We start from the raw sequence: 16,363 nt of genomic DNA on the forward strand, positions 1-16,363 counted from the left end.
CTGCCTCTGACCCCCCATTTATCCTCCCTCTGACCCCCCTTTCTCTCTTGGGCAGGGGGGGACTCTGGCTCCCCCGGACTGAACTTGCTGATCCGCAGAGATGGACGAACCATCAACCTGGGGGGGAAGACATCACTGCGAGTGCTCCCCGGGGTAAGAGTCCAGCACCCCCCTGGCTGGGGGTGGGAGGGGAGCTGGTTGACACAGTTCTCCTGGTGGTGTGGGGGGTGGGGCTGTCCCGGAGGAGGGCGGCAGCTGGTTCATCTAGCTCTTCCGGGGGGGTGAGGCTGGCACAGCTGTCCCGGAGGTGGGGGGCGGCTGGTTGACATGGCTCTCTCAGTGGGGGGTGGGGCTGGCACGGTTGTCCCGGAGGAGGGGGGCGGCTGATTGACATGGCTCTCCCGGTATGGGGTGGGGCTGGCACAGCTGTTCTGAGGGACAGAGGGCGGCTGGTTGACATGGCTCTCCCGGTGTGGGGTGGGGCTGGCACGGTTGTCCCGGAGGAGGGGGGCGGCTGATTGACATGGCTCTCCCGGTATGGGGTGGGGCTGGCACAGCTGTTCTGAGGGACAGAGGGCGGCTGGTTGACATGGCTCTCCCGGTGTGGGGTGGGGCTAGCACAGCTGTCCCGGAGGAGGGGGGTGGCTGGTTGACACGGCTCTCCCGGTGTGGGGTGAGGCTGGCACGGCTGTCCCAGAGGTTAGGGACACCTGGTTGACATGGCTGTCCCGGTGTGGGGTGGGGCTGGCACGGCTGTTCTGAGGGAGAGGGGGCGGCTGGTTGACACGGCTCCCCTGGTAGGGGGTGGGGCTGGCACGGCTGTGCTGTGGTCCGACCGTACCAGCCACACCTTTCCTTGGGTTGACCTGGTCTGATTCCCCTCTCTGGTGGCTCCTGTCTGGACAGGGTCTGGGGACAGCCCCCCTCTCCTCTCACTGTCTCCCCTCCCTCTCCTCCCCACAGGACGTCTTCCGTTTGCAGACCCCTGGCGGGGGTGGCTTTGGGCCGGCTGCTGACCCCAGGGACTCCCTGGAGCGGCACCAGCCGCCTGACGCCAGGAGCTTCCCGGAGCGTGGCAGCCTGTACGACTATCGCATGGCGCAGGAGACGGCGTGAGGGCCCGGGCCGGGGCGTGGGATGAGCCGCCCCACAGCTCTGCCCCGATTCAGTACGGGCTCCGCCCCCCTCCCCCCTCCTGGCCTCCTACTGCGGGGAGCATGGGCCAGGACTCCTGGGTTCCAGTCTGCTGGGCCCTGCCTCGCTGTGTGATGTTGCCTGAGTCCCTGCCCCTCCCTGCCCCACTCTGGGGCGAGCACTTACAGGGGTCGTTCCTGGGCATTTGCAGAGGGTTTGGGACTCATGGGGCTGAAGGTGCGGTTGGGGGCCCGAGCCAGGGCCTGTGGTGACTGGGGCCATGGGAACTCCCCTCCACATGTACTGGAGCTGAATCTCCCTGCTCTGTCAGCCCCACAGGGCCCCTGCTGCTCTCGGGGCACATCCCCACCCCGCCATGGAGGAGGGGCGTTAAGGGAGCTGCCTGGGGGCAGTGAGAGCAGCATTTGCCCTCCGCCCCCAGCAGCGAGGAGCCGATGCAGCCGTTCGGGTTCTCTCCAGGGAAGGGCGGCATTTGCCCCATCACAGGGTGTCGTAAGAGGAGGCCCTGAAACATAAACGCTGGGTATCAGAGGCCCGGTCTGAGGCCTGAGCTAAAGGAATGGTCAGGACTTAGTTAACATTAAGCAAAGTGAAGCTGTGGGCCAGAGGCAGGCCCTGCTCCCAGACGCTGGCAAGAAGGCTGCTAATTGGATGTATACACATAGCTAAAGGCATCTGTCACGGAGTCCCCGGGCGATGCTCTGGAACTGCTCCCCACCAAGCCAGTCAGGACTTTGGGGAGCCTCCTCTCCCTCGGAGCAGACTTGTTCAGGGCAAGAAGCTCACACATCTTCACCTTCTGGGTCTCTCCTTGGAGCATTCAGCATCCTCTGCCCCTCTGTGCGTTTCCCACAGCGAGCCTGCCCCAGCGGGGTCCTAGGGAAGCCACAGGGTCCTGCACCCCCACTTTGCAGTCAGACGTGACTCTCAGCCAGCTAGTAACACAGAGGTTTATTCGATGACAGGAACAGGGTCTAAAACAGCTTGTAGGTACAGCGAACCAGACGCCTCAGCCAGGTCCATTCTGGGGGGCAGTGAGCCAGATCCCCACATCTGCCCTCACTCCTCGTCTCCAGCCAGCCCCAAACTGAACCCCCCTCCAGCCCCTCCTCTCTGGCCTTTGTTTCTTTCCCGGGCCAGGAGGCCCCTGATCTCTTGCATCTGATGCATCTGACGAAGTGGGTATTCACCCATGAAAACTCATGCTCCAAAACGTCTGTTAGTCTATAAGTGCCACAGGACTCTTTGCTGCTTTTACAGATCCAGACTAAGACAGCTACCCCTATGATACCTGATCTCTGTGTTCACTTTTAGCTATTCCCTTGCAGGGTGAAGGGCCCCAGCCATTTGTTGCCAAGAGACAGAGTGTCAGCCAGTTATGTGCACTGGAGACTTAAGAATTGCATAGGGGAAACTGAGGCACCCACACAGTATTCAGAGGAAACATTAAGAACAGTCCCACTTCATCGCATCTCTCCCCCCTTCGAGACGGAACTGAGTGAGGTCACTTTAGCTGGTGACCTGGAGAAGTTCGAACCCACCAACGCTCCCATGGATGCCCCAGCATCTCTCCCATTCCTCGGTGGGAGTTACACCAGGACAGTCCAGTCTCACGCCCTCCCTTAGGTCGGGTGTGCTCGATGGTGCTTGCAGGGCGCATGTGAGAAGATTTATGTGGCCCGTGCCCTTTTGCCACCCCAAACCCCTGGGGTTTAAACTGGGATAGGGTCTTTTCCCAGCACTCCAGTTTGGAAGGCTGTGATTCGGACTCTCTGGGTTAAGAGCCCCCATCTTGACCTTGGCCACCATCTGAACAGGTGTCTCTGTCCCCAGCAGCTCATCTAGAATCTCCCCAGGCCTAGGCATGGGGTCGGCACTGGACACTGTGATGGCTTTAAGCTTCTGATGGTCCCCACAAAACCAGATCATCCGGTCTTCTTGGGGGACCAGCCCCATGGGTGAGGCCTATGGGCTGTAAAACAGCTGGATCACCTCTAAAGCCAGCAGGTCCTCAACCTCTCTCTCCAGGTTCTGGGCTGCTTTCCCAGTGACTCTGAATGGGGAACACCTGATGGGGGATTGGCTCCCAGCTCAGGGAAGAAATCTCCCAGGGGGTCTTCCCCCTTCTTCTCTCAATCCTCCCCTTTCAGGTCCAGGGGTCCCCTCACTCTCCTCCCATACAGTGGCTCGAATGGGAAGAACCATGTGGATTCCTGGGGCACCACCAGCTGCTTCCCGAGTCCCCCCAGTTCTACTTCCCCTTGGGGAGCCCATTCCCGGTACAGGAATCCCTTCTCCGGCAGGACTCTGTCCCTGCAGCCTTCCCCAAAGGGGTTTGCAGCGCTGTGGCCAGCAAGTTCCCTCAGCTTCTCCAAGGAGAGATCCCTCTGCAGCTCGGTCTGGGATTCAGCTGCTGGGGCAGGGAGTGGGACCTGCTCCCTCTTGCTGGCTGGGTCTGGGGTCACAGCCCCCCTGAGCCTTGTCCCTGGCAGCTCCCTCCCTGCTGTGTAATCACTTCCCAGCAGCACGTCTGGACCAGGCAAACCTGGTTGGCAGCCGACCTGCCCTGCCTGGGTGTCCCCCCACTCAGCTGGGGTCTCAGCTCCCCCCGTGCTCAGCGCTGCCCTTGCAGTCCCAGTGGGGGCAGGCTGCGAGCTCTCTGCTCTGGTCACAGCATCAGAGCCAGCGTGAGCCCCCTCTCCGGTGTGCAGGGGGGCGGGGAGCATCTCTCCCTCCGACTCAGCCCCAGGGGGCTGGTTACAGGCAGGCAGGTATCCTGAGCCCAGCAACCCCTGCCCCCTGCCAGCCAGGTCATTTGCATTTTCACTGACCATTTCCATCCTAGCCAATTGGTTCCCTGGATTTGAATTCAAACCCTCGGCCGTTACAGGAGCAGGGCCTGGATCCTATCCCAAAGAGACACAGTCATGCCCCAACAGGGCCTCCCAGCCGATATCCTGGAGAACCCCAACTACCAGCCAGCCCGACCCCTCCTGGGTCTGCCCCGGGATCCGGGCAATAGGCAGGGCGAGGGGCTTCACCCCGGGGACCTTCACCCAGGTCCCACAGCCCCTTAGCATCTACGGCTGCTCCACCCGGGACCTGACAACAGTTATCTCTGTCCCAGGGTCTCGCCACCCCAGGCAGGTCTCCCCATTGACCCCCACCTTCCACTCCCACTGGGTGTCCAAGGGGCCTGAGCCCAGGAGACTCCACGCAGACATATAGGTTGGGGTCAGGAGTGGGAGCCTGTCCACCACCCCACCCATCTGGCTGACAGTGTCTATGGCTTTGGGACCCAGCAAGGGAGCTAGACACCGGGGCTTTTCCGCAGGGTCCCCCTGGTTCAAATCACCTGCCTGCTTGAAGGCAGTATATGGTGGGCATCCACATCCCCCCCCTCCGTAACCAGAAGCAGCAATTTAGCGTTGTGGTTCCCTGCAGAACTGGCAGCCCGGGCTCTATCCCCACTCACCCCTGGGCAGCCCCCTATGTCTCTCCACTCCACCATCGCCAGTCCATGCTGCTGCTGCTGCTGCTCCTGCAGCTTTTCCTCAGGCTCTTGCTCTCTCTCATGGTCCTCTCGCTCTCTCGGGCTCTGCTCCAGTCCCATCTGTCTCCAATCTCCTGATGGGGAACCCGATCGTGAAGACTCTCATCTGATTGGGGACCAGACTCCCGGGGATGCCTGGCTGATGCTCCAGCTGCTCCCAGATCCTCTTGTAGCCCCATCTGGGTCAGGAATCTGCTCCTCAGAGCGGTCCTCCTCCTCCAACTGCACGATTAACTGTGCCTTGGCGAACGTCCCCATGCGTAACCCTCTCTTTGTGCACAGGATCACAATGTCCTTCTTAAGGAGATGGTGATAGGCCATCACTTCACCGTTCTCAAGTGGCTCTGGACTCACAGGCCTGTGTGCTCTTGGCTCCCCTATGGTTTCCAGGAAGAACCCCTGGTGTGCCAGCCCTTCTTGTGATCACCACCTCTTTGCCAGGGTCGAGCTGCAGACTCCTCCGCCCCTGAGACTGCTCGCTGCAGTCCTCAGGGGGACCCTGTTACTCCAACAGTTCTTCTCGCTGGTCACACACTCCCAGAGGTTAACTGCCCCCTGAAACCGTCCCTCTCTGAGCCTTCAGCACGCCTGGTCCTCATTATCCCTCCTTTGTTTTACTGCTCCCCAGTCACTTACTGCAAGCAGCGCCATTCATGGGGTGCAGTGCATCCCACCTCTGCCACCAGTTGTCAGGGCGATGCTCTGGAACTGCTCCCCACAAAGCCAGTCAGGAGTAAGAAATGCATAGGGGAAACTGAGGCACCCACACAGTAGTCAGAGGAAACATTAAGAACAGTTCCACTTCGTCACAGTATCAAGCACTAATAGGATAAACACGGACCAGATGGCACCAGAACAGTCTGGTACAAACACATTTCAAAGAGGTAAAGAACAGGCTGACCTATCCTAAAAGACAGGGTCAAAAGGATAATCTGATGGACAGACTTCTTCAAACCAACATGTACCAGGAGAGAGGCAGCACCCCCAACATGCAGAGGGGTTGCACCCCAATACGTCAGGAGTGATGTGTAACTTGTTTGTACCTGTGTATAAGAATGCATCCCTGGGGCGGTGTCTTTGTCTGGCCTGGGGGCAGTGGAGAGTCCCGCCACTGACTGAGCTGCATTCATTGTCAGGGGCGCATATTCGTAGTATGTCCTGTAGAGTCTGCGGGGAACTTTTACTGTGCTTCATTTGGCAATAAACCTGGCCAGGTGCCTTTGTACCTTATCAGAGTCTGTGGTCATTGGGGGTTCTCTCAGGGTCTGCTGTGTCAGCGATCTGCAGAGCTGGGGCAGCGCGCAGGGAGAACACACACGCATGCAGCCGACAGCTACAACATTGACCAGAGCAGAGCCCCACACCGGGGACGTTGCTGGAGTCTGAGGGAGCGAAAGGCACCAGCCTGCTGTGGGTCGCACTGCCACACGCCAGCCCAGTCATAGCCTCCCTGTGGCCCCAGAGCTGGAGACCCCTGAGCTCCTGCTCAACTCGTCTCTGTGCTTGGGAGCGATAGGCCTGGCGGGGGGCAGTTCCACCCGCCCACCTGCGTGACCCTATCCAGGGCTCTGGCTCTTTCCGGCGTGGGGGGGGGAGCTTCAGCCAATGATCTCACTGAGCTGGGCCCGGCCTGAGCCTCAGACAGGCACATTCCCTGCTGGGCTGCAGGGCCACCCAGAGGGGAGGGCAAGTGGGGCAATTTGCCCCGGGCCCCACAGAGGCCCCGTGAGCTGCTCTGGGTTTTTGGTGGCACTTCGGTGGTGGGTGCCGCCCGGTGAGTACAAGCGGCAGGAAAATAAATAAAAGTCGTGCTCGGCGGCACTTAGGCTGCTGCTTCATTCGTTGGCAGCGATTCGACAGCGGGTCCTTCCCTCTGAGAGGGACCCGCTGCCGAAGCCCCGGCCCTGCCCCAGGCCCCTGAATCCTCTGGGCGGCCCTGCTGGGTTGGGCTTCATTAAGTCCAGCACGGAGGCTTTGGCGGGCTTGGCCTCACTTGCGGGTGCTGCCTGAGCCCAGGCTGGACCCCTGCCAGGTCGAACTGGTCTCCCTCAGCTGGCATGAGGGCGGCACAGAGAGCAGGAGCGGCTCTGGCCTCTAGCTGCAGCCTAAACCCTGGAGTCTTTGCTGCCCGCCCCTGCAGGTTCCCAGGCCTGGCACCATGTCTGGGCTTTGCTCCCCAGCAGCACCTCCCATTACAGGGGCTGGACTCAGCATTGCAAGGGTTAACCCCTCCAGTGCCATGGCAGGGCAGGGCAGTGGGTGTGACGGTTTCCGGTGAGGAAATTACAGCTGAACTGGCAGGGGTGTGATCCCCGTCTGGCGTGGGTATGTTCGGCCACCTGTGCTCCAAGATCAACGAGGGCTGGATGGAACGCTGCCCCCTCAGCTCCCACCAGCCCTGATGGCTCAGCCCCCATGACCAGGCCCTTCTCCATCGCCGAACCCAGGCACTGGAAGCAGCTCTGGCCCAGCCTTTCAGACATGGAGACGAACTGACACTGGGCATCGGACCTGTGCCCGTACTCTGGGGAGCCAGGACACTGCGTCAAGCTGCCCTGCCAAGGTGTGATCTGCACCTGGGTCAGAGACAGTGAAACCCTAGACCCCTTAGGGGGGTGCAGGCTGGGCTGGTGCCTTCCCTTTCCTCCAGCAGCCCGCACCAGTACGCTAGCAATGGCCAATCAAAGTCCAGCCCCTCTCCGGCTCAGGCACCTTGCGATGCCCAACACCAGAGGTGCTGGTGGGCTCGGGCAGTTCCATGGATCCAGAGTCTGCCCAGGCACATCCCCCCACAGCGCAGTCACCCACCAGCTGGCACCCTTGAGCAACGACCCTTTGGGGCCACAGAGAAATTGTGTTTGGGCTCATGTGTGAGCTGCATTCACAAGTCTTTCTTGGCATCTCCGGCTCATTGCCTACAACCTGTACCTCTGCTGGTGGTCAGGCAGGATATGCTTTCCGTCCCTGTCTCTCCAGCAATCCTGGTTCCTGAGAGCAAAACCAGGCCCAGCAGCCCACTCAGTCCTCCAAAGAATTCAGAGATGCTAAGAGAGGACGTTCTCCACAGCTCCAAGGATTCCTGTTAAATATCAGCACTATGCAGACATGGTCAGTGAAAAGAAAGCCAACACCCTACTGCCTCATCGCAGCTATGATGGCCCCATTGACCTCCCGTTAGGAGCCGAGGCTCCTTTTGGGCACATTTCCTTCCTCTCACAACCTGAACTATGGGTATTTCTGGAAGGAGATGAATGGTAGACCACCTTCCCTACCAGGCATGGCCATGGTCACGTCATTCGGGTTGTGCAATGCCCTGGCAACATCTTTAGGGACATACTGGACCAATTTGTTGTCCTTTACCTGGGTAAGATCCTAATTTTCTCTGAAAGTCAGGACATCTACAGTCATCATATCTGCACTGTCTTGGAGTGACGATGACAAAACCACCTCTGCTCAAAACTTGAGAAATGCGCATTCAATAAGGACAGGGTGGAATTCTTGGGATCCCCTTGCCCAAGGAACTCGCATGATGTGGTGAACTGGGAATGTTCTTAATGTTTTCTCTGAATACTGTGTTGGTGCCTTAGTGTCCCCTATGCAGTTCTTAAGTATCTAGGTGGTGGGATAAGGGTGTGTGATTGCTGCAGAGCAAAGGGCCAGTGTACATAAATGCCTGGCACTCTGTCTCCTAGCAACTGATGGCCTGGGCCCCTCCTCTGCAAAGGTGCCAGCTGAAGGTGTTGGAGACAAAGGGATCGGTGACCTCCTGGCTGGGGAAAGGGGCTGAGCAGAGAGGAGGTGCTGGAGGGAGTTTCAGTCTGGAGCTGGCTGGGGACGAGAAGTGAAGTGCAGATGTGGGGGTCTGGCTCACTGGCCCCCAGAATGGACCCGGCTGAGGGATCTGGTTCGCTGTACCTACAAGCTCTGTTTTAGACCCTGTTCCTGTCATCGAATAAACCTCTGTTTTACTGGCTGGCTGAGAGTCAGGTCTGACTGCAAAGTGGGGGTGCAGGACCCTGTGGCTTCCCCAGGACCCCGCTGGGACAGGCTCACTGTGGGAAGCGCACAGAGGGGCAGAGGATGCTGAATGCTCCAAGGAGAGACCCAGGTGGTGAAGACGTGTGAGCTTCTTGCCCTGAACAAGTCTGCTCCAAGGGAGAGGAGGATCCCCAAAGTCCTGACTGGCTTTGTGGGGAGCAGTTCCAGAGCATTGCCCGGGGACTCGATGACACATGGACCTTCATAAGGCAGTGGCAATATTCAGCTAGGCCAAACCCAAGGATATAGGGGGAGGGCAGTGGTTTCTCAGATTTGCCAAATTTTACGGGGGATTTATTAAAGGATTCTCTAGCCTGGTTGCACCCATAACCCATGGGGCTCAGTAGCCTTTGATCAACTGAAGAAGGCATTCACCTTGGCAGCTATCTGAATTCACCCAGATTTCACTAACAATTTATGATCAAGGCCAATGACTCAAACTTTGCTATAGATGCAGAATTATTTCAACATGTGGGTCCCTGCAACCAATTCTACCCCTGTGGTTTTTATTCTCGGAAGCAGTCCCCAGTGGAGAAAAATTACAATATTTGAGACAAGGAACTACTGCACATCAAGACGGCTCTGAGAAGTGGGGCCACCTCCTAGAAGGAGCCCTATTCCCAATCCGAGTCCTGATGGAGTATAGGAACTTGGAATACCTACAGACTGCCAGATTCCTTAACGAACGCCAGATCTGCTGGTCCCTCTTCTTTGCTCATGACAGGGTTGTTGTAACCTATCATCCTGGGGAAAGAAATGGGAAGGAGGATGCCCTATCCCACAAAGGCTAACATCTCAAACTGGTGAAAAGCCCTCTGCCACCATGGTCAAGGGGCCCAACTTTGTCAACAGGACAATTGACAGCAGTCTGCTCCCTGCTCCCCAACAACCCACTTGTGACCCAGATCTGTCAGACCCTGAATGACGCGGTTACCCAACCACTCCAGATTCCGACTGCAGAACGGCCTCCTCTATTGCAAGGCTTTTCTTTATGTTCCGGAGGGAGAACCTAGGCTTCGCATGTTGAAATTATGCCACAATTCACCACCAGCTGGCTGTTTTGGCCAATTCAGGCCAATCCGGTCTCGAGGAGCCTCTGGTGGCCAGGCCTATGAGATAATATCAAAGATTATATCAGGTTCTGCAACCTCTGTGCCTGTACCAAGACCCTACAACCAACCCTCCTAGATCTCCCCCAGCCGCTGCCCATTCCACTAGTCTTGGTCTACTATGCCAATGGACTTCACAGTAGAGCTGCCACGCTCCCAGGGACACTTGGCAATCCTGCTTGCCACTCAGCTCCTAACGAAGATGGTGCACGTCATCCCATGCCGCCCACCACGTGGGAGGTGGCTTGGCTTCCCCTCCTTGTGTATTTTTATGTGAAATTACCCTGTGTGCACCTGCTCCATGGGGCAGGAAGTGACCTGCCAGCCGGGCCTGCGCTGAGCTAGCTGAGCTGTGGGTTGTGTGTCAGGGCAGACAGGGTGCTAATTTTGGCAATTGAAGTGAGCTTCCCAGTCTGTGGTTTGCCTGGGGAAGCTGCACAGCCCTGTACAAACCTGGGCGCGTCCTCGGGCTAATTAACGCTTTCGACACAGGGCTGGCTGGCCAGGGGACCAGCGGCACATTCAGTGAGTGATTCTCCCTCAGTTAGAAGCTGCTGGGAACATGGGGGCCCCCGCTGGCCTGCTCACAGTGTCAGCTGACCGGGGAGACGGCAGAGGAAGAGTTGTAAAATATTCCAGCAGGGAGAAAAGGTGCCCCAGGGAGCCAGAGGGAGAGTCCAGGCGAGTCCAGACCATGAGAGCCCCAGCACTGTGCTAACCAGAGAATTGGGGCCAGAAGTCAATGGGCCAAAGTGAGCCCTAATTAGTTAGCACACTAATGAGGGGGATGGGCTGTTCCACCCCTCACGCCCTTTGGGGGCCTGACGAAAAGCTTTCAGGGAGCTAGTGGGGAGGCGGGCGGGCTGGAAGGAACAGGCTTTCCCATCATGGGCACCACTACCGCCTTCTCCTGGGCTCTGCCCTTGGGCCACTACCTGGAGCCTCAGCGCTGCCCTGACCAGGCCAGAGAGAGGGACCCAAATGACGTCGCCAGCTGCACCGGCTCCCACTAACTCCCAGTCCCGCTGCCCCCTAGCCCTGGTGTGTCCTTTTTCTCCCCTTCGCTTGCCTCTGTCCCCCCCCTCGCCTCTGCCCTCTGGCTCATGAGACCTTGGCTGAGCCGGCCAAGCCTGTGCATTTGCAGCCCTGCTGTGAGCCTGGGACCATGGAGGCGGCTAACAGTCCTGCCCAAACAGCCCAGTATGGTATGAGCTGGCTGTGTCCTGGCTTGGCCGATCAGCCCCTGGGACGAGCCTGTTCCGTTCTGCCCAGGGCGTCACTGAAGGAGCCAGTCGCTTGCTGCTCCCCGGGTCGGCTGTGAGCACACGGGGGGTCATTCCCTAGCCTATCCCTAGCGGGCCCAGCACAGGGAGGGGGAGAGTTTAGGGGTTTAATAGCGATACCCCTGCTGCTCTGTTTGTTAGACCCACGCTGGGTCCGTGGGGTTGAAGAGGGGGCGATTTGGGATGGTCGTTTGCTCTGGGTGGGGTGATTCCAGTCTCCACCTGGCCCCTGCGATGGTTCAGACTCTGCTCTGCCTGTAAGTGTTCTGCTGGGCTGCTGCCTGATCCCCGTCCAGGAGCCCTCGGCTCTGTTTGTGTCTCCTGGGCCCTGGCCATGAAGCACCGGGAGGGGACGGCCCAGCTCTTGGGAAGCCGGGGGAGAGAGCAGAGGGTGCGGTGAGGGGCTCGCCGGAGCCTGTGTTGCTGAGGAGACGCTGCATTTTTCTGAACAAGCTGGCGCTTCCTTCGTGCTGAAGGGGTCGTGCCCTGGTACAATGCCAGGAGGTGACGGGGGCGCGCCAAACGGAGGCCAGGCCTCTGTCTGCCCGGAGGGGATGGAGTTTTCTCGCCAAGCAGAGATGGCAGAAAGTGTTATGGTGGCTGCTGCTGCGTGAGCGCTTGCAATCCAGGAGTCCCGCTAGCCTGCGAGTGAGCTGGGCAGCGGTGGGGCTGCAGCGTCAGCCCGCGGAGCCTGACTCTCCAGCAGAGACGGACCCTGCCTTGTCTCTGCTGCTCAGTTCTCTCCCCTTGTGTGTGTTTTGTCCTCGCGGAAGCAGGCTGGGACTTTAACCACACCAGGGACAGCTCGAGTTCAGCTCACCTGACTTACACCAACTGGACGGTTAGTACCAGGCCCCTAGCTGGCTGTGAGAAAATCCCAACATTCACCAATACAAATCCATGTTCTTCTGTGGCAAAGGGATCCCCAGGATCCCGTTGTACCCGCGTTAACGCCGGCTGAGAGGCTGTCAGCTGGGGTGCGGGGGGGTCCTGGTAGAACGTCTCTCCCATGGACAGGAACACGCGTCACTGTGCCAATGGCAGCCTTACCGGGGACCTGACGGCCAACATGGCCACCAGGTTTCTTCCTCTTGCTCTGTCGTTAATAAACGGCTAAAGGGCTGGTTATGGTGTGTTCGCCGGGGCCCGGGCGCAGGGCCGGCTTTAGGATGTGTGGGGCCCAATTCAAACATTTTCGGCGGGGCCCTGGCAGGGATGACTTAAAACAAAAAGTGGGGAAAAAAAGCCTTTCATTTCTTTCATGTATTATTTACTTTCCATAACTATATAAATAAAATTATATATCATGTACATTGCATCATATATGCTGTTGATTGGTTATTAATGACCGCCGTTTCACATGTGTGGGTCCCAGCTGCTCCCTGCCCCCCTCATTGAAGCAGGTGTGCAGGGTTACTGCCCTGGGAACTGCAGGGCAGCAGTGGACATGGGGCTGGCTGCAGGCAGGGCAGGGGCTGACTGGAGGTAGGGCAATGGGTGCGGGGCTGGTTGGAGATAGGGGGTGTGTGGGGCGGGCTGGCTTCAGGCAGGGCCGTGGGGGGATGCAGCAGGGGTTGGCAGGGCTGGAGACAGAGGAGTGTGAGACTGGCTGGCTTCAGGCAGGGGGGTGCAGCAGGGGTTGACTGGAGACAGGGCAGGGTGTGCAGGGCTGGTGCGGGCAGCAGTGTGTGTGGGGCTGGCTGGCTTTGGGCAGGGCCACAGGGGTGTGTGGCAGGGGTTGGCTGGAGACAGGGCAGGGGGGTTGATAGGGGCTGGCTGTGGGCAGGGGGTGCAGGGCTGGCTGCAGGCAGGGGGAGTGGGGCTGGTGTGGGCAGGGCAGGGGGTGCAGCAGAGGCAGCTGGAGCCCCAGGCCTTTAAATAGCCCCCAAGTTCCCTGCTATCCCAGGGCTTTGGGGGCTATTTAAAGGGCCCGGGGCTCCCCAGCTTCTACCCCGCCCTGGACCTTTTAAATAGCCACGGGAGCCCTGGGGAATGCCTGGGGGTGGCAGGGCTCTGGCGGGTATTTAAAGGATGGGGTGGCAGAGGCAGCTGGAGCCCTGGCCCTTTAAATAGCCCCCGGAGCCCCTCACTACCTCAGGGCTCCGGAGGCTATTTAAAGGCCCGGAGCTCCAGCTGGGAGAGCAGGGCCACGGGGCTCGTCGCGCTCCAGCCGGGGCTCCAGCCAGGAGAGCGGGACCGGGGGGCTCATCGCGCTCCAGCCGGAGCTCCAGCCAGGAGAGTGGAGCCATGGGGCTCGTCGCGCTCCGGCCGGAGCTCCAGCCGGGAGAGCGGGGCCGGGGGGCTCATCGCGCTCCAGCCGGAGCTCCAGCCAGGAGAGTGGAGCCATGGGGCTCGTCGCGCTCCGGCCGGGGCTCCAGCCAGGAGAGCGGGACCGGGGGGGTCATCGCGCTCCAGCCGGAGCTCCAGCCAGGAGAGCGGGACCGCGGGGCTCGTCGCGCTCCGGCCGGAGCTCCAGCCGGGAGAGCGGGGCCGCAGGGCTCGCCGTGCTCCGGCCGGAGCTCCAGCCGGGAGAGCAGGGCCGCGGGGCTCGCCGCGCTCCGGCCGGAGCTCCAGCCGGGACAGCGGGGCCGCGGGGCTCGTCGCATTCCGGCCAGAGCTCCAGCCGGGACAACGGGGCTCGTCACGCTCCGGCCGGGGCTCCAACCAGGAGAGCGGGGCTGTGGGGCTTGCCATGCTCTGGCCGGGGCTCCAGCCGGGAGAGCGGGACTTGCCACGCTCTGGCTGGGGCTCCAGCCAGGAGAGCGGGGCCGTGGGGCTTGCTGCGCTCCGGCTGGGGCTCCGGGGCCGTGGGGCTTGCCACGCTCCCGCCTGCGCTTCGCTCATGGGGGCGGGACCAGGGTAGACCCCTGAGCAGATTGCAGCCAGGGACCCGGGGTAAGTTTAAAAAAAAAAAGTGTCTAAGGCACGGGGCCCGATTCCTGGGAATTGGGCGAATCGGCACAAAGCTGGCCCTGCCTGGGCGGCCTCAGCCCAAACCTCATTGAACACCGGTCAGGCCAGGGCCACATTAACACCTTTGATGGCCTGGCGGGGGGGCTTTAGCCAATGCCCCTGAAATTAGTAGCAGATTAGCCTGTCTGCACTGGGCTCTCAGCTCAGGTTTGGCCCAGCTGCCTCCATTGGGACTAGGGGGCGAACCCAAGTCTGAGTGAGGGGCATTGTGACCTGGTGCAGACTCAGGCTGGGTCAGAGCTGAGTAACACAGTGACCACATGCACCAGGTTGCAGTGCAGAGACGGACGCAGCCCCCTGGGCCAGGATCCTCCTCTGCAGGGTGAACATAAGAACAACCAGACTGGGTCACACCAATGGTCCATCCAGCCCAGTATCCAATGCCAGGTGCCCCAGAGGGAATGAACCGAACAGGGCATCAAGTGACCCATCCCCTGTCGCCCGTTCCCAGCTTCTGGCAAACAGAGGCTAGGGACACCATCCCTGCCCATCCTGGCTAATGGCCACTGATGGACCTGTCCTCCATGAACTTATCTAGGTCTTTTTTGAACCCTGTTATAGTCTTGGCCTTCACAACATCCTCTGGCAGAGTTCTACAGGTTGACTGTGCGTTGGGTGAAGAAATACTGCCTTTGGTTTGTTTTAAACTTGCTGCCTATTCATTTCATTTCGTGACCCTTAGATCTTGCATTATGAGAAGGAGTAAATAACACTTCCTTATCTATTACTATTATTTTATCTACTTTCTTCAAACCAGTCCTGAATTTATAGACTTCTATTGAATCCCCCCCCTTAATTGTCTCTTTTCCATGCTGAAAAGTCTCTGTTTTATTAATCCCTCCTCATATGGAAGCTGTTCCACACCCCTAATCATTTTTGTTGCCCTTTTCTGAACCTTTTCCAATTCCAATATATCTTTTTTGAGATGGGGCGACCACATCCGCACGCAGCATTCAAGATGTGGGTGTGCCAGGAATGTACACAGAGGCAAAATGATATTTTCTGTCTTATTATTGATCCCTTTCTTAACGATGCCCAACATTCTGTTCACTTTTTTGACTGCTGCTGCACACTCAGTGAATGTGTAAGCAGAGTCAGGATGAGCTCTACCCTGACATCTGGTGGTGAATTTCAGGAAGTGTGGAAAGGAATTTCAGGTATTTGCATTGGCACACCCACCTCACCTTGCATAGTCCACGGCAGCCTGGGATGGTTATTTTGACAGCTCTGGGATCCCCAATTTCTTTGTTATTGGGGCAGGAAGAATAAACTGTTGCCACCCTGATTATGTGAATGAGGAACTATGAGACTGCTTTATGACAGAGATGACGCAACCTCAATTAAGTAGCACTTGCTAGACAAGGGACATGGGTTCCAAAACCCAGAGAATTGAGAGAGGTTGGGGACTGGGGTGTGTGTGCCTGATTGTATGGGCCCCTTTTGAGGGCCTGGAACACCAATTGCACATCTGCCTCTCTCCACTGTTAAAGAGTAGAGCTAATTTTGATTCCATTAGGCGTCCACCTAAAGGCTGCTGAGCTGAATTCATGTTGGACCAATGGTGCACCAGCACCAGGGCTCCCCTACTATGAGCTGAAATCGCTAAGAGTTGAAATCGCTAAAGAGCTGGAATTACTGAGCTGAGATCATGGAGTGCTGTGTTAACTAGTGGGGGAGCCTGAAGACCTATCACTAAGCGGCTGGCAGAGTGGAGCAGTTTGCAGCATATTGGAGCAGCCCATGGAACAGTGAGCCGAGTGGAGCGGTTTGCAGGGACAGCTGGAGTGGCTCACGGGTCGGCTGGAGGAGCGGCACAGCTGGTGTAGTGGAGCTGGTCATGGTGAAGGCTGCAGCAGAACTCCATGGAGAGGTGGAGCAGTTGGCCTTGGCCCATGTAAGGTGCCCCTTAATACCCTGTGTGGGGCTCCCCCCCATCTCCACCCAGGCTGAGGAGGGGGTAAAACTCTGCAGATAAACTTTTGAACTCTGTGGTGGCACTGACCAGAGACTTTCGGGTTGTTTGACTTTGGGGTGATTGGACTTAAGACCCTAAGAGGGAAAGGACATTGCCAAATCTACTTGGGGGGGGGGTTGCTTATGGTTTGTGTTATAAGCCTGTTTGTGGTGTTTCTCTAACGTGATGCTGCATTGTTTCCCTCCTTTATTAAAAGTATTTTGCTACACTCAGACTCCGTGCTTGCGAGAGGGGAAGTATTGCCTCCTAGAGGCGCCCGGGGGGGGGGGGGGATGTA

The 16,363-nt window shown here is 58.5% G+C and overlaps 1 protein-coding gene across 1 annotated transcript in view; it reads left to right on the forward strand.

The window, feature by feature from the left end:
• The window catches only part of OPLAH (5-oxoprolinase, ATP-hydrolysing), a 214,496-nt gene that overhangs the window by 55,997 nt on the left and 142,136 nt on the right, over positions 1–16,363 (forward strand). Inside the window, exons 25-26 of the mRNA XM_050939337.1 lie at positions 56–153; positions 964–2,145. Coding sequence (XP_050795294.1) covers positions 56–153; positions 964–1,116 — 251 coding nt within the window. The 3' untranslated portion in view covers positions 1,117–2,145. The remainder of the gene's footprint in view (positions 1–55; positions 154–963; positions 2,146–16,363) is intronic.

The sequence above is a fragment of the Gopherus flavomarginatus genome, chromosome 2 (assembly GCF_025201925.1).
Source record: "Gopherus flavomarginatus isolate rGopFla2 chromosome 2, rGopFla2.mat.asm, whole genome shotgun sequence".
In the NCBI taxonomy this organism is placed as follows: Eukaryota; Metazoa; Chordata; order Testudines; family Testudinidae; genus Gopherus; species Gopherus flavomarginatus.